The 18,784-nt window shown below is 41.9% G+C and overlaps 1 protein-coding gene across 2 annotated transcripts in view; it reads left to right on the top strand.

The window, feature by feature from the left end:
- fto (FTO alpha-ketoglutarate dependent dioxygenase) overlaps positions 1-18,784 on the top strand; it is a 153,478-nt gene that overhangs the window by 62,128 nt on the left and 72,566 nt on the right. For both annotated transcript variants that reach the window (XM_088296874.1, XM_088296875.1), the window contains exon 8: positions 7,493-7,617. In XM_088296874.1, coding sequence (XP_088153000.1) covers positions 7,493-7,617 — 125 coding nt within the window. The remainder of the gene's footprint in view (positions 1-7,492; positions 7,618-18,784) is intronic.

The following is an 18,784-nucleotide window of genomic DNA, read 5'->3' as shown; positions in this document are numbered from 1 at the left end:
AAAGCCTGTGAACGAGGTTACACTCGACTTCGGAAGATGGGAAACCGCTGCTAGTATTAAATGAGTCGAATATTACGCAAAGCATGCAGCGTGTCTGTGCACTTAATTAGAAAGGGGCATTCAAGAGATTCTCAGTACACCTGATTCATTATGCCTGTTGTACGCGATCGCTCCCCACCCAACGAGGCTGATGAGAGATGCTTAAGGGTGTTTATGAGACTGTTAGCCAGCAGTGGATGCCGCCCCGCAGCTCTCGCCCAAATAAAAGAGCCATTTATTACATCTAACATGACCCTCTCATTATGCACAAATAGGAATTAATGAGCGCTATATCGGGCTCTCCCGGTGGAGCCAAAGCAGGCTCGCTTTAAGGAGTAGCGTTAATTACACCGTCCTACATCCTGCCCATTTAACACTGCCCCCGTCGGATCTTTCTATATGCGAGGGGATGCACAGGACGGTGGAAGCAGTTCACTAACTGGAGGGATGTTGAAAGTTTGCTGGGTGTTACTTGCGATTAAAACTGAAAGACTATGGACTCGGGGACTGTCCTCACATCAAAACGATTTGGCGCCATTTTGCAGAACAAAGACAAAAAAAGCTGAAAACATATTTTGTGTATGTGTATGTATGTATATGCACTACAGACATCTTGTGATCAATCAAATATATCTCCAAAAGTCAATCACAAATGCAAGCTTAGGACATATGTACCACTCTGGCCTCACCACTCCAAAGTACGGAATATTTGGCCTTGGTCCCAGTTAGCAAAAAGCTTTTTACTGGCAAGAGGCTGAGGTGCTGATCCCAATCTGCTATCCAGCAAGAATCTGGACAAGGCTTTTCATGAACCAAAAGAAAGAAAGAGGCCATTAAAGGGACCAGAAGGGCCTCAAGTTTGTTGCTCATTGCAAAATATCTATGCCCGACTCGGCCCGCTTTGTCCTGCTTTCACCTCTCAAAAGTGTCCCCATGATGGATGGACGTTGCATACTCGTATGGCCAATGAGGAGTGTGCAAGCGTTTGTAGCCTCTTCCTGACTCTGAAAAGAAGTAGGTGGTTTAGCCATTAGCGCCAACTGGATCCACACCCCTTTTATTATGAGTCTCCCAACAAAAAAGCCTTGCAAGAAATAGGCTGGTGAATCTTTATGGGATTTTTGTGGGCCCCCAGTGGGACGACGACCCCGCAACAGATTTGCCTTTTCTTCTCTTGTGCCCCCAAAACGGGAGTGCCACAAAAGCCCGGGAGTTCTGCTCCATTTGATCCCGTTGAAAGCATATGTCCATTCCAACCGGCTTGTATTCTGGATGCAAGATGGACTGCCTTTGGGGCCATAGAAAAGCCGCTCTGCCCACTTGACTGTGTTACAATGCCTTCAAACAAAATCACTTGTCAGGACTCTTTCCTTTTTGGGAGTGTCTTCATCCCCCACCCAACCCACCCATCCAGCCCCTTTTCACTTCAAACATGTTACTCTGATGTCGCAGACACATTTTTCTAATGTTTTACACTCCATATAACCTGCTGTGTGTGGTGAAACCCATTTTCTTTCCCAGTGACATAATTGATGGGCCCAACAACATTCCATGGGTGAGTTCAGCACAAAGGCCTTATGTCACATGGACATATCAATAAACTACTTTGTAAACACAAGTTAGAGGCAGTATGCATTTTTATGTAGCATGATTTGACTCTTTTATTAAACATCCAATCCCCTCTGGCAAAATGATTCAATATACTCACGAAAAGTACATTTTTCAATCATGTTTGAGCCAATAAATAAATAAATGTGCTATTAGTTCAAACGTAGGGAATGGACAAAAAAAATACATCCTGAATGTAGCCGAACGTGACACACAATCAAATAAAGAAGAAGAAAACTGGTAAAAAGAAAATGCCTTCAAATATGTCAATGCTATTGTTTTATTACATAAGACAGTTTGCCATTTTGGTACTTATTATAGCAAGTCATGGATGCTTGATTTCTTTTTGAGGGCCACATCAAAGGACATGGGGTGCCAGATCTGGTCCCCAAGCCTTGAGTTTGACACCAGTGCTGTCGGTTGTAATACCAAGGCACACCAATAGGATGAGTTAATGTTAAGTATGTTTTTCTCGTGTCCAGCCGTTCATTCGTCAAATCTTACAATGACACTGCACTTTCATTTGCAGAAAGAAAACGGACTGCAGCAGCGAAGAGGAGACTGGTTATAACGTTGCAACATTAAGAACTAATAACAAGCTAAGCTAATATTGACATGCGTGTTTATCAATGTCATTTCTCACTGTGTATCGAAATACATTCCAATGCTCGAGCAATTTTATTCTTGCAGAGACTGCCGCAGTAGTCTACTTCCTTGCTGTCCTCAAATTGGAGACTCTGGGTTAATATTGCATCATGTCGAGGAGGGTGTCAAACTCACTTTTGTCGTGGGCCACATTGTCGTTATGGTTTCCCCCAGAGAGCCGGTATGACTCTGAAACGATATATTAGTGTAATCGCTTCATCACATTATAGTTGTGTACCTCACAATAATCCACAAGTGGAAAATGTGCTCAATTGTTTAGCAACCAGCAGTGGTTTACGTTACCCGTAAGGTATCTGCTGGGTATTTTTGTAACCCCAGCTGGCCAGGAACGAGAAATAATATCTAATAGTATCAAGTATTGTTTTTTTTTTGTCCTCCCAATGGAAAAAGCATTAATAGCAAGTTGAAATATGAACCTTCTAAAATCATGTGGCAGCAAGCAAATGGTGAGACAACGAACAGACGTGCACATGCACACACACACGCAAAGTTCTGTAATGTCGCAGAGCAGTCAATGTGTTTTGCCATTTCTTTCTTCCTGGGCTTAATATGATTTTGCCACCAGTGGAGAGTTCGCCCCCAGGAGGAAAGTAACTCAACAGTGGCGTGCCACAAACACACACAGATCACTCGTCCGGACGACGAGTCGGCCTGACAGGATCGCAGGTTGCCAGTTGATTATGTTTGTGAGTCGAAGCTTTTCCATTTCCCCCCAGCGAGGTACCTGATGCTTTTCTCCTCCCGGCGGTCAAAGCAATATTGGCCTCTTGTATTAGACAGCATAGAGAGATTGAGACAGGGAAGAGGTTGCCAAACTCCCACTTGGCTCAGCTTGGTAAAGTCTGGTAAAAGCTTGTCAAATATATCTGTTGACGGTTTTGTAAAATGTATTTCAAACATGAAGCTGTGGCGGTACGGTATTGGGCCGAAAAATAGAAGTATGAGTGAAAACATGATCTTGGCATGGCAAATATTGGAGAAGGGTGCAGACAAAATAATTTCATCGGGTTTGCTGTCGAAGGACAAAAACATTTGTCTAATTGATTTATGTATCAACCTCACGCGCTTGCGATCACACTTAAGAACAATTTGAGTGTCCCAACCTACCATGCACATTTTTAGAATGTGAGAGCAAACCGGAGTACCCAAAGACAACTCACACTGGCACAGCGAAAACATAAACTCCATACAGGAAGGCTAGAGCCGAAATCGAACCCTGCACCTCTGCACTGTGAAGCGGACATACTAAGTAGTCACCCACCGTGCTGCCTCGCTTCTTACCATTACCGTATTTTCCTGACCATAGGGCGTACTTCAAAGCCTTAAATTCTCTCCAAATTGGATGGGGCGCCTTATAATGCGAAGCCCTTACGTGTGCACCGAGTTCCAATATCTGTAAATGTTATTTGACTTTGCTTGACTGACTGGGAGCATTTCCTGGTGTCACGCTGCTTATATAAATGAAAGGCGGATCTGACTGAGGACTGACTCTTACAATGACGAGAAGGAACCTGCCTGGCATGTTCAATACATCAATAAAGTACAACCAAACTCAGTTTTGCTCCAGCTGCCATTTTAAAAACATACACTACTTTGCATACAAGCGTCTGTTTTAGCGCGCATGCATGCTAACGTATATTTTTAGATGCCTGTATACGGTGAGCCTTGTATATGTGTAACGGAAAACACGGTAACACAGAGAGAACTTGAATCGGAATCCCCTTTTTTGGCCAAGTGTGTAAAACACACAAGGAATTTGTCTCCGGTAGTATGAGTTACTCCATATTCCACTAACAGGCAACTACGATAAATAAATACATTAAATAAATATAGAAAGTTGTCAGAAGAGCTGAGATAACGCTATCAGTACTCACAATATTATGACGGTCGTGCAGATGATGCAGATAATCGATGCACTCATTTCTAAGTGACCAGTAGCAGTACATGTCATGCAACGTTGAGTGTGCGATCATGCAGAAAGTCCTTGAGTACTTTAAAGCGTGAGTTAGTGCTGTGGAATATGATCAACGACATCTAGATGAAAGAACTTGTGCTAGCTCGGTCAAAGTGTAAACTTTTGGCATAGGCAAATGCTTGATGGTGTTAAACTCCAGTCCTGGCAAGAGGTAACTTTATGCTTCTTTCCGGAATAGCCATGTTTATGCCCATCTTTTGTAAATTAGTCACTGTTGTGTTTGTGTCCCCAAAAGACTGTTTCCTGTTTGCCCTCTGATTCACCTGAGTACGTGTCCTGGGTCAAAGGGACTTGTGTGGTCAATTTTGGGTGAGAAGGTGTGGGGGCTTGAAGACAGCTACTGCCATCAGGGGGCTAACAGACAGAAGGAGGGGTGCGATTTGAGACGACGCAGGAAGAAAGACAAATTAATGTTGTCTGCTGCATGTTGACTGACACCAGGCTTGACCAACAAACAAACAGTGGTCTGGCTGAATGGCCACAGGGATCAGCCTGAGGGTAAATGCGAGGGTCTCTCTCAACGCCATGGTCCTTGTAACACATATGCAATTATCTGGGAAATTATTATTATTTATTTTATTTTTTTTCCTTTGCTCATACATCAGATGATAAACCAAATTTTTGGCACCTACGGTTTGATTGGATTACACCAAAAAGATTGACAGCATTTATTTCTTTCTTTTCCAGCAGTTATAGTAAGCTGAGTTGCATGTTTTTGTGTTTGCCAAAAGTGATAACTAAGTGCGAGATACTGAACCTCGACACACCCCCTAACATGTCACATGTGACCCCCTGAATTCCTGCATGCGTGAGAGTTGGTTGTGTGTGTGTGTGCGTGAGGGATTATTATCCATATAATGAATGAAATGTAGTTATAGGAAAAAATGTATAAAAATTCCGTTACTCAACTGACAAATATTTAAAGTTGGAGAAACAATCAGTCAAATGCTGGTAAAAAAGTGGAGAATTTTTTAAAGGATGTGAAGTGTCTGTTCTTATTTTAGCAAATATTTACCATTTGGGATGCCATCTCTGCTGGAAATAAAAAAACATTTCCAGAATTTTTTTTTTGTTAGTTGTTAAAAATGTTGTCAAGGTATGTTAAAAACATTCTGATAAATGCTTAAAAAATGTGCTCAAGTCATACAAATATTTTTATTTTTTTTTCAAGTTCTCACCCTCTCTCTGCGTGCTGAATTTTGTTGAGAAATTATAAAAAGTCTTTGCAAAAATATTTGATGCACTCAAATAAATTCAAAAAATAAATTGTGGACACATTGTTGTGAAATGCAGGCAAATCCTGCCACGAACATAGATCTAAATTCATAATTTAACAACAATCTTTGTGTTGTCAGACTTAGCCACTCTAATTGATTTATTTAGTTTCTTTCAGTTGATACGCTTTTTTTCTAAATGGCAATACATCTTAAGTCTGCGCTGCAGGGCCCCCATAGCAACTTTCCCAACCTGTCACCCATGTTTTGATCCAAAGTTACAGTTTCCATCGGAAGAGTCACCAGCACTGTTTTCATCTGGTCACTCTAATATTTGGTGTCTCCTCGAAGTCAAATATAATCACTCAAGGTGACACTTTTTATTTATTTTTTGACACCTGTCTCGAAAAGGATGTAAGCGCATTACGCCGTCTGCGAATCACACCGCTGTCCTTTGGAAACACACACAGAGACAATCAAACCTTTCTTCAGTGGGAATTAAGACAGACAGGTAGATTGTCACTGAAAAAAAAGGCAAAGGAGAAGAAACAGTGCAGCCCCCTCCCTTTGCATTGCGGGGTGTTTTTTCTTTTTTTTTTTAAAGTTCGCTAAGAAGACTCGCGAGGCGGTTGACTGTTAATGGGAAGAAATGAATACACTTGACTGGTGGATATGACGGGAAGCGAGTGCTCTTAACAAGGCGTCACAGTCAGTCAGAGTTACAGATCCATCACTTTCACAGGCGGCTCCGAGAAGGCCCCCGACGTTTTTTTTTTCTTTTTTTTTAAGGATATTCAAAGAGCTAGAAGAGTCTGTGAAGGAGAGAAGAAGAAGTGAAGAAGGAGGGGTGGGTGGAAGAGAGGATTTGACTGTGGCTGACAGCGCCGCATTTAATTTGGACTGCCAGATCCTTTTTCATTTGACTCCCTCTCAACCGGCTTAAAAGCGGCGGAGGACTTTTTGCAGGCGAAGGTTTTGCCAGGATGCCTCCGATTAGCGCTGATGTGCCACGTCACACTTTTAAGCCAGCCTGTAATTCATGTTCAACAGGGGGATACTCGTACATTACACAGTGCTGTGCGAGGCCGTGATTAATTGACTCACGCTCTAATATTGGATGTAATTTGCCCGTCCTCTGATGTGAAACTGACTGAAATGCCAGACTTACTGTGTGACGCCATCCTGCGGGTGTCACAATAGTCACTTGGGCCACACGTCGTGGAGAGCTGCAACGGCGTGAAAACATTCCAAATTAAATGTTGTATGCAGTTGAATAGCAAATCTCAAATCACAATTCAGTCTGGAACACTACTTGACCGTCGATATGATAATGATCGAAATGGTGTATTCCAAACTGTTTCTATCATACAAATTTATAAACGTATTTTAGTTTTCAATTTGGTTTTATTATTTGGTGTCATTGAAAGGTGCTATATCAATCTATTTTTCTAATTACAAACATTAATATACCACAATAAAAGCCAAGAACAACAACAGCCCGACAATCAAAAATCAAAAACACAAAACAACAATCAACATTGCAAAAAAATGTCAGCACAACAATAATCCAATTCCAGGATAGTCCTAAACTTTCTTCTACAAACTCACATCTTTTAGAATTTTTAATTTTAATTTTTTTTTTCTGTCATGAACACTTTTCTTTGTGGGCAAAGAGGTATCAATTGTTTCTGGCCATAAAAAAAAAAGCAGTTAATGGTTGCTATCATCCAAACTGATTTTAATTGTATTTTTGTTTCATTTAGTGCACTTGGAAAAATTCTCAAAATGTGTATATTCCCAAAAAATATTGAATATACTCAAGCGTGTCAATTTTCCCACACAATATTGACTGAATAAAAAAAAAAGAAAAATATTTATTTATTTTTTTCTTTTATTTTTTTACACTCATCCATTGTGCCCCCAAAAAGTGGGAGCAAATATTTGTCCCAAATATTCAAGGGTCTCTTATTTTTGCTTTTTTGCCTTTCAGACGATGCTGTTCTTGGCAAAAGTGGAGGAGGAGGGACAAGCGGGCGAGAGCAGGAGAGACATGGCAGAGACGCTCCTGTCTGCATTGATAGACAGACACCAGCAGAGGCAGACATGGAGAGACAGGTAAACACACACCACATACAGACAATGAATGCAACACACTTTTACAGTCTTGGAGTGGTGGGATTAAATCAGGAATCATTCTTATTTATGTTCAAGCTTGACAAAGTTGTAATATTAGGAGGTTGAGACAAATAAAATGGTTTAAGACCGCATACAGCTTTCAGAGGGCCAACGACCTACATCTAAGGAAAAAGAAATTGATTTCAAATTTCCCACGACTGTTGGAAGACCACTGGAAAGTAAACGTCAAGTAATGACATCATCCTTTATTTTTAACCTTTTCAACTCTGAGGAGGTTTGACCTCTCAACACATGAAGTTTGTCCAAAAATTGTGATTCAGCCTCAACTTGGACGATCTCATTAAGCCTACAAATTTATCTCCTCATTCATCATCAGCCAGATTTTTTTATTGTTGCTTCTTTTTTATTTATTTATTTTTTTATGAGGTGAAATTACTGGATTGGGAAATTTGAGTTTGGAGCGGTCTGTAAAAATAAAATAAAATCAATCAAGAAAATAAAAAACGTTTTGCGACATGTGGACTCTTTAGCCTTAGTGGGTCAATCCTTGAGGCCAAAATTTTGACTATGCTGCAATACTGGCTGTCCGTTTTTAACGAGAATACAGCATATGGTCAAATGGTGAATTAATGAATTCCCTGATGAGAATTCTGCACACAGCAACATGTTCGGTGTTTTGCTTGCACTCTCTGGGCCTGGCACCTATCACAGCTCACGCAGCGACACGTGTGTCCTGGATAAGTCTGTGCACTTCCTTCCCTCAAGATAAGAGTGCAGAGAGCACCGCACCGGTCATCGCTTCAGATAAAGAATGGCCACACTGGCGGAAAACACACATGCGCTGATTGTTGTTTTAGCTGTTGCTTCTCACCACTCCGAGTCTTGTATAAACTAACGACGTTCACGTATGATTTCCCTGCTTATTGTCTCACTCAGACTTGACCCCCTGTGTCAAACACATTTACGCACACATGCGCCCCCAAACACACGACTCAGATAGACACAGTCCAGATCCTGAATATAGATTTTAAAGTAGAATGTATTTAGAAAAGAAAAAAAACAACAACATCCTAGCTTCTGAAAAATGACACACAACGCCCTAGTCTTGCCACAATGGCCGTCCGTTTTTTGGACGTGTCACCCCCCGTTGACCCAAAGAGGTGCCCCAGTCCAGATGAGCCTTGTAAACAAGCTGTTTCCACACACCTTGCTTGGTCGCGTCGACGCCCATGGTCCTGATGTCGCATTCCAAGATGCGAGTGCTGAAACCTAAAAGCCATCCCAACGGCATCCGCCTTTCCACCCCTCACCCACCAGCCAAAACAAAAGCCCTGTCCATGTATCAGCAAATAAGTCTAGTTCACCACAATGTAAACTATACCACGTGATGTTTAATTATATAAAAAAAACAAAAAAAAAAACAAAGAAAAAGCAAAGAGTTAACCTTAAGGCCTCAACACGCCAATCCGCCGTCGGCCATCGGAAAGTTGGTTCACGCTGTCTGAATAGTGTAGCGCGCCTCGTCAGAAAGTTGGCGCCGTTGTTGGGGCATGTTCGGCCGATTCAACATGTAGAATCGGGTCAAGTTGTCAGATTAAATGAGCACTGTGATTGGCTATTAGCTAGCGAATCAGTGCACTGGACAAGAACCAAAAATGAGTTTAGCGGAAAAACGGTGAAAATCGAAGTTATTTCTCATAACTGAATAAACTTCACGCATATTTCACATCCCGTGTCTATGGACACAACGTCTGAATGAACAGAAGTGCGCGATGATGAAGTAATCACTCATTCATGAAAGATAGCCGTTGTTTGACATCATCGTCAAAGGCTATCCATTGATTATTGCCCCCGAAGGCATGGAGGGGTACTCCATCTGACGCATGCACCGAAGGTCCGGCGTTGTTGGCATCTCCGTCGGTGTGTGCTTCCATTATTTTCCGGTCCGACACCACAGTCGGCCACACGGCCAACGTCAGATAGGTCGAGAGGTTTTTCGAGCTACTGCTGAGGAACGTCGTGCAAGTACTTCTCCGAGCATTATATTGCAGTATTTTCCGGTCTAAAATGTCCTGATTTGCAAGTTCCCCAAATTCATCATTTGATGCCGACATGCAATCTCATCACAGCCCCGGACAGGAAATGCTCCATCCTTGTCAGCGGGGGCAGACATACGTTTACTCTATCCGCAGTGAAAGAGTGATTAGATTAGTTTTCAAGGAGGCCAAGCGCCCCCCACACAATGTGTTTGAACTCCAGCTGCTCCCGATATCTCTTCTCCCCCCTTTTTACACACGTTGAGTTGAAAACCCCGCACCCCCCACTCCCACTCCCACCCCCACCCACACACACTTGCCAAAAAGCCAGGGGTCATCCTTTCAAGTGGCTGTCAACAGATAGCATTTACACAAAACTAAACACATGGCTGGGTGCAATGTTAAGTGCGACGTACTGGTACTGATTAGAAGCTGATGGAACGCAAACTTTACATGTCATTTTTTTCTTTTCTTTTCTTTTTTGTTTTCCAACAAACAAAAACCCTCATGTGGAACGTAAGACGTTGTAAATTCACCAGATGATGCCAATGATTATGATGATGATTATGATGATAATTATTGTTGTTGCTGATGCTGATGATGATAATGGTGATGATTGCATTAGTTTTAGTTATATAAGTAGTGTTGTTGTTGTTATACTAGTCATCATGCTTTCAATGAAGTTCCCTAAATAAGTAGACTTTTATCACAATATAAGTTCCTCTTGCTTACGTTCAGCAGAAAATGCCCTTTTTTTTTTAAAGCATGATTGCTGACTGTATATTGATGCACGTAAATAACCAGCACGGATTGATGTTCCTTACTGACCTTTGTTTCATAAACAGCAGTTAAAGCTTACTCTCACTCATTTCTCACATTTTTGTTAAGCACCATGGGCCTTTCAAAGGCCACACAAACAATCAACACTCAATATGTATTTTACGCATTTGTGGTTGAAATTTGTTGGTGCTTTTAATATTTGTTCATCGAACATTTCATTTGTATTTTCAAATCGCATGGCGGGCTGCATCAAATGCTCTCAGGGGTTGTATAAGGCCCTCGGAGCTGAAGTTTCCCACCGCTGCTCGAGAGTGACTCAGTCATTCATTCATTGCGAGCCAACAAAGTTACGCCATCTTTTTTTTTTTTTTGTTATTCTTATGAGCTTCCTCTGGTAACTGGTTTTTCCCCAATGAGCACGGTAAATTCCGTGGTAGATGCCGCCCTCATCATCCCGTTTCGGTAAATGGCCCCATTGAGCTCACTGTAAATAGACGTGTGTGTGCGTGTGTGTGTGTTATTTGTGACTAGAAATAGCAGAACAGGTGAATATATTACACACCTAGTGCATATTGTAGAGCAAGACGTAATCTCCAAGGAACTGGGATAGTTGGATCAGAAATGGCATATCCAAATGTCATGTGAAAAATTAGCATTCAAGATGCCAGGTGCTAAAAAAAATTCCACTTCCTGTCTATTCAGACAAAGATAATAATGACTTGTTGTCTAAATGATGATAATAGGTTATATTTATTTCATAAGCTTGGTGCGTCATTTATATTATTATGGTATTTCCTCAAATACTAGCTCTTGCACTCTCCCTCAAAAAATATATTTTGCTTTTCCCATTAGGGAAAAAAAGATGTCGTAGGTTGAGTGATTAAAGGTTTTTTTGTGGCTCACTATAATGTGCTGAAAGCCCAAACTTTTATATGCTGCAGACAGGTTGTCAGTAGTCCCCTCAAAACACTTTAAGTCAACATTCAGCCATTAATGGCAAAGCTGCTGGCAACAAAAGTGACTGCACCCTTTAGTGAAACCTTTTTTTCCCCTCTCACTGCCATCATGGTACGTGTTAGTGTTACAAGGCCTCGGGTGTGAATGGGGATCAGGTGTGTTAAATGTGATGTTATCACACCCTCATACTGGTCACTGCAGGTCAAATATGGCACCTCGTGGCAAATAACTCTCTGAGGGTCTGATAAAAATAGTTGCTCTACAAAAAGATGGCCTCTAAGATGACGTGCTGAAACTGAGCTGCAGCACTGTGAGAAAGTCAGTAACAGTACAGGTTCCACTCAGAACGGGCCTCACCATGGTTGACCAAACGAAGTGAGTGCAGTTATTGAGTTTAGAAATCTAGAAGTTGTCTCGTAAACTGAAGCCGGGCACTCTCGCCAGACACAAATAGCAGATCATCTGCTTATGTTGGATGACTGAAACAAAATCTACTATTAATCTTGTTGTGCCTTTTGAGGGTTTGATTTGATTAGATTTATGTTACAAACAACCATCCACATCAAACAAACTCAGGCAAAGCCAAACAAGTTAATTGACCAACAGAGACTGAGTTGGGCCGTTTCCGTTTACCTGGTGCCCAAAGTAAGCGTCCCGAATGGTAATTCTCAGAAATTGTTGTGTTTTTTTGAAGTCCAACAATCTTTAGTTATTGTGACGTTGCCCTAATTTCTTTTTCGACTGAACCTTCATGGTGAGGTCATCTCAAGACAACCCTCCAAAAAAAAAAAAAAAAAAAAAAACGAAAAGCAAGAGGTCAAGCCTGACCGCAAAAACAAAGCAAAGTGCTTTGTCACAGCGGGCGGACAAACACCGAGGGGAACAGCTGCGAGTTTTGTACTGACCATGCAAACTGCTGTAGGCTTTGTAAGGTCATTATACGATAATGAAAATCATTACAGAATTACATGGGGGTTTAGGACATGAGAGCAGCGGGGAAAAGGGGAGGGGAGGGGCCCACATTGGGTTTGATAAATGGACTGTGAAGGTGCCCATCTGGCTCCTCTCTGTAGCTTTTTCTTCCTGTTCTTTTATCCACTCTCGTCCTTTACTAGCCCTATTTCACTGGCCGCCTCTGTTCTCCAGAGGGCCACTTTTTAAAAGAGAGCAGGCCTCCAGTGAAAGATTAACAGAGTGCAAACCCACCTCGCCTCGGTGCTGGAGAAAAGAGTGGGTGTGTGCATTAGTGTGTGTGTGATGGAGGGGTTGTGTGTGTGTGTCTGGGGGGGGGGGTGACAGGCGGAGGTGTTTATGAGCCAAGCGGCGTTTGCGCCTGACTTGGCAAACTTGGTCCTCCCATCCTTCAACGATGAGAAAAGACAGCAGATGACCTTTGACGCTGGAAACAGTTGGAGCCGGATATGTGAATAAAGATGTCGCGGTGGTCATTTTCAGCTCAGGGCTCAGTAATGACGCCTCTAAATCGCGACATCAATGCTACATTGTTCTTTCTTCTGTGTCAAACAATGGTCATCTAAACCGAGTCGATCATTTGTGGAGTTATAAACGCGCAAAAAAGTTACATTTAATGGAATTCTACAAGGTTGTATCCACAATTGAACATCTGCCACCACTTGTGCTACCATTTAGTTTTGGTCTGCTTCATTTGCATAAAGAAAGTAGGAAGGTATGAGGTCTGACCTTGTAGCAAGCGAATGCAAACAGGAGCAAAAAAAAAAAGATTAATAAGGGACTGTGATAGGCTTGAATTTGGTTTGTTTAGGAAGGTGCAAGTTGACTGTCAGCAGTCAAATAAAAGTTTTTCCAAGGCTTATAATTTTGACGATACATTTGGCTAAATAGGGCAACAGTGTGGAATAATGCCTGTCTGCCACACTGTAAGGAGATTCGGCTTTTGAATCTATTTTAGAACTGTGGTGATTTTCTCTTAGCATACTTCTTTAATTTTATTCCAAATTCTAAATTGCCCATAGGTGTGAATGTGACCGTTTGTCTTCATGTGCCGTATAATTGACTGGTGACCAGCCCATGTTGTACCCTGCCTCCAGTCCAAACTTTTGTCTGGGATTTGCCACAGCTCACCTGAAACATAGAGATAGAAAATGGATGGATGCATTTGACAAAATAGGCAACTTTCCTCAAAATACAGGCAATACTGCCGACTGTGTTCCGTTTGTAACCATGACATTTCATAAACGATGACCCCTGTAGTCGTACTCCTTGGGTCTCTATTTTTTCAGTTGCTGCAAGTGACTGAGGTCTTTACTCATGGGCTCCCATCAGCTGACATGGTCAAAGGAGGCGAAAAGAAGGTCCACATCTCTCTCGGCTGCACTCATCACTCAGCTGTCCGGCTTGACCCTTGACCCTTCCATCAAGCTTTATGTTCCCTGCCATTGTCATCCCCTCTTGTCCTCACCTGGACAGGGCGCGACTCTATAAAAGGCCCGGTCAGTCATCAAAAGTGGGGGGGGGGTCACCAGAGGCCAGCGAGGGGCCCGAGTGTCGACGTTAAAGCCGTCCCCAGTCGGGGATGACCCTTACTAGTGTCGTATCACCCCTGAGGGGATGCTTAGAGACCCGGAGGGACGGACAGCGGACAGGGAGGTGGGTGGGAAGAGAGACCTCCATTGGCTCGCACTTCATTCCAGGAGTGCTGACATGGCTTTTGTGTGGTTCCTTTCAAAGTCTGCTTCCATGCCTACACAGGGGTGGAACAAAGACTTTGGAGACAATGGCGATGCCTTGTCCCTGTTGGGATTTTCAGGACTTGTCAGTGTCGTGTCCACAATTAAGATGCACTGCCTTATCTAATGTGGCTAGTGTACCAATGATTCATTATCTTCAGGCCTCTTATAGGGTGGGACAAATCCCGTTCCCGATTCATTTTCCACCTCACGAAAGTTAGTGAAGTGAACCAATTTGGGGTGCTATAAAACCATTCAGTGGTAGGGATTTCCTGTCGCTAGACTAAAAATGTTTTTGTGTTTACTCCATTTTATTTTGCCAAGTGGTTGCACCAAATAAAATCATCTGGATCCAGATCCATTTATTTCAAGTGGACTATACGTCCACTTCAAAAATGTATCGGGATACAGATTAACTTATTTGGCGCAACCACTTGACAGAATAAGTGTAGTGAGTAAATTCAACTCACCATTTTTTTTCAGTTTGTTCATTTTTTGGGGTAAAATGAAGGAAAATTAAAATAGGAACATGTCATCTGTCTCTTTCATCAGCCACCAGCCTGTAATTAGCACGAGCCTGTCGGTCGGCGTAAAAACTCTGGCATCTAATTTGTCTGTCTTTATCTCAAACATGTCTGTGTGGTCCCGCTCACGAGGGCCCAGGACCGTTTGTGAGGCGCTCTTGATTGTAAATTATGGATTCTTCTGCACCCTCCAGTTTAGCAATCATTCACTCATGCACGACACGTCTTGACCTCGGCACAGCCTCGCAGCTGCCGCTTCCGAAGAACGAGCAAACCTCCCAGCGTAGTTAGTATCGCTTCCAGCATGGAAAGTCCACCAATGTGTGTCACTCTACAGGAATGCACATTCAACCGTGATGAGTGGTGATGCTGTTCCTGTACTTACACACTCAGGCCATGTAAACTCACTCACAAACAAGTCACTAATTTTGTAGGTGTGGAACGTAACGTTGGTGCAGAGGAGTTCCCACACTGAACATGTTTTTCAAGGGCAGAGAGTGTAACTACCATGTGCTCTTGCCACACATCTAGTGTGTAAACAAATACAGTGCAGCTCAGCCTATGTGTAGCGAATGTCATGGCTAGTGAAATGCAAAAATAGCTTCTCGTAGTATTCCAAAAGCTTTTCTTGAGCTCTTCAGATCTTCAGATCAAGTAAATGCAACAATTAATGCCATTGGGGACACCCAAGTTCACCGGCTACTGCTAACGTCAACGGCTACCGTTCTTCTAAAATGTTTATCTTGGCCTCATCAGCAGCAATAAACTTACCGTACCAGTATCGTTGCCCAAGAAAGTCGTATCAAACATGCAACGCACAAAGCGATGGAGAGCAAGAGAGGATGTTAAACTGCCAAAGATAACTTAAATACAAAGTACTGAATTGGAAGAAAATTAAGTTTTTAGTGTGAGTCTACCTGAAAGCTGGTGCAGTGGCGCATAACCATTTAGTAAAATATCACACTCCAAAATGTCTGGACCTGAAAATGACTAGATGAAAGTGGCTAGCTAGCAAAGGCAACTTCCAGGAAATGTACTGCATGTACCTCATGCTCAAGCCTCATATCGAGTCACTAAACAAATACATTGCAACTCAGTTTATGGTGAGCAGACGTCACGGCGATTGGAATGTAAACACAACTTCCACTGGCACAACATTTTCCCGTGGTCTTCAGAAGGAGCAAAAGCAATAACAAATGCCAGTGGTGATTTTTTTTTTTTGTAATAGTCAGATTGATCCAACAGATTCGGGTGCACCTTTCTGCTTTGCATTTTGCTTGTAACTTCGGTTCATGCCATACTTTCTGTTATGCTTTTGATTGTTCTTTTTTTTTGGCTTTCATTGTTTGTCACAAAAATAATAATTATGACTTTCGCAAAGTTTATTATTGCGACTTGCTTACACATATGGTTTAAGTTGCCGTCGTAGAGGCAGAACCTTCCGATCCGCCAAAATCCTCTTGTATTGCTCTTTCCAAATAAAGATTTCAGTTACACATTATTTGTTCCATTAATAATGTTTGATTTACTGGCGTTTTTTTTTTTTTTTACTGCAAAATGCTTTTTTGTGGTTCATTTTGAATTCAAGTCAGTCAATGTTTTCATGTTTGCAATTACTTTTAAATTGTGAGTTATGCTCCCGTACTTCTGCAAAACGATAAACTTGAAGCTAAAGTATGTAGCCAATCCTCTTTGTAATTCACCGTCCAAGTACATGTGTTCACTTGTTGCGTGGTCAAGGCAATGGAAGGAATTATTATGACCCTCGTGTTTGTTGCCTCGCATCTGCTTGACTGAGTCATGAGAAGTTCTGCAGTGCCATGTGGGAGTAAAAACGCCACTAAACATCCCGCAGATATTTAAAGAACCTCATTGCACACACGCTCGCCCATTAAGTTCATTTTTTTATATATTTTTTTATACGGAAACAGGATTTTGTGTTTGCGGTGACGAGTCGGGCAGAAGGAACGAGTTTCTGCTTGTTTTACGGGTAGTCGGGGAAAATAAGAACATTTTTGGTGGTTAAACCCAACATCCCAGGGAGCTGATAGAATATCATTGGGTTTGGATGTGTGGCAGGCAATGTGCTCTAAATGTCGGGAGGGAGTGTAAGCGCTTTTGGGGTAATCGGTGGGCGTGCTCCCATAAAGATGAATCACGCGCTGTTACGGCGTCCCTTGTTATTAAGTCCTAAAAGTTTTGCTCCCATGCAAATAAACGTCATTCCTCCATAACTTCGTTGGTAGATTGTATTTTCTTTCTGATTGGATAATGACAAACATTTTATTCATTGCAAAATGCTGTTGAAAATCCTGATTTCTCCTCCCTTAATCTTTTTTGTCTCTGTCTGTTGTGATTTTTATTTTTTATTTTTTTATTTATTTATTTATTTATTTATTTATTTTTAGGATGTTTTGATTTAGACTATTTTAAAGTGTTTTTCATATAATTTGTTGTCGCTAAATGAATGTTAGCCTTTGCTGTTTTGCGATAGGATCAACCAAAGTCATGTCCGGTGTGTCTATAAACACATGCAAGACGTGTGTGCCACATGTTCACCGCCTCCCTTTTTCTCCTCTGCCACCTCACCTGGCGCACAAACACACACGCCTACGCACACGCACACACTCTTTCACTCTCTTTAATTATAACCTACAGCGCCGGAGCGCTTCATTTCATAGGCAGCATATTGTCTCTTCAAAGCTGGCAGGCAGGTCATAAATTATCCTGAAGGTGAGGATGGAAGTTGGAGGAGATAGTTATGAAAATTTCATCTGTCTGCCGTAGCGGCCGCAGCTGCTCCTGTCACCAGCCGTGCACTGGAGAAATTACAGTGGGTCAGCCACGTAGTGTGTGTGTGTGTGTTTATTTGTGTGTGTGTCCCATGTAAATATGTAATGTACTACTTGTGAACAGTAGCGCCACTCGTATTGTGCTCCGTTCCTGTTTGTGTGTGGGGACGTGCGTGTTCAATGAGTCCTCCAGGTAAGACCAACCTGTCAGTGTAGGGAACATCTCTGCCGTCCCCGTCACCTCGGGGTCTTGAAACTGGGGTGGGTAGCGGGGTGGAGGGAGGCTGGCACTTGGCGAGAGGTGGCACAAGCTCACGGGGCGGTCCCCAAGCTGTCTGTGTTCATTACCTCTACGAAAACGGGACGCGGCCGGCAGGTGGCCAGACCTTTAGTCGGCACTGAATGTGATCATCTGCCGCTTCACGAGTGTGCAGGAGCGACCACGTGGGTTGGAATGAGTTTGATATACACAAAAATATCTAAGAATTTTTGCAAAGAAATAACTATTATTATAGTATACTAGTATTATAGATATGGATGCATCTTCTTAAAAAAAATATTGCATTAACAAAATAGGCGAATACAATAAGTCTAAAATAAATACGAGTTAATAATTATAGAAAATAAAAAATCCACGTTTAATAATAATGACTACATATTCATTCAAAATCAAATTGATAGATTTTCAAAATCACTATTTAGAAAATTAGTAAACATGATTTCATATTTGTTAAAAATATCTTATAATAATAATAATAATAATATATGTAATATATAATATGTAAACTATATTATATTTTTATCAATTTTACCAAATTTATTATAGGGGTGATTCATTCATTTGGTTATATTCCAAAATTCCATTTCACATCATATCAGATGCTGATAATTGCTTTCAAACGTCATCACAGCAAAATGTATTTTGTTCTGATTGTGTAAGCTATTGTTCAATGTTGCTCCCTTGTTTCCAGTCTGGGCGGACATTCAACTTTATTTTTCAGGTAGGAGGCTGATCTCTGTGTCGTTCTCCGGAACGATACAGCTGGTCATAGATAGGCATGCTCCTGCATGAAGGAGTAAGGGAGAAAAAAATATACTAATGCCATGACACATTAGAGCTTTTATTATATTTTATAATAACATGTTTTTGCCTTGCATAACAGCTGCTGAGCAGCCATCCAAGTCCCCAAATATGTTTTGGCACTTTCTTGACACAACAGCTCCTTAGCCGTTCCGAATTGCAATTAGCGAGAGAATAAAGAAAAGAAAAACACAATAAAAGTCCCCCCACCCCCTGCTCGCCCACCGATCCCCCCACCGCCCCCTTCCCCAATGCCAATCTGCCAGTC

This window comes from Idiotropiscis lumnitzeri, chromosome 5, assembly GCF_059441095.1.
Source record: "Idiotropiscis lumnitzeri isolate Australia: NSW breed Sydney's pygmy pipehorse chromosome 5, RoL_Ilum_1.0, whole genome shotgun sequence".
In the NCBI taxonomy this organism is placed as follows: Eukaryota; Metazoa; Chordata; class Actinopteri; order Syngnathiformes; family Syngnathidae; genus Idiotropiscis; species Idiotropiscis lumnitzeri.
This window is presented reverse-complemented; position numbering and strand designations above follow the sequence as displayed.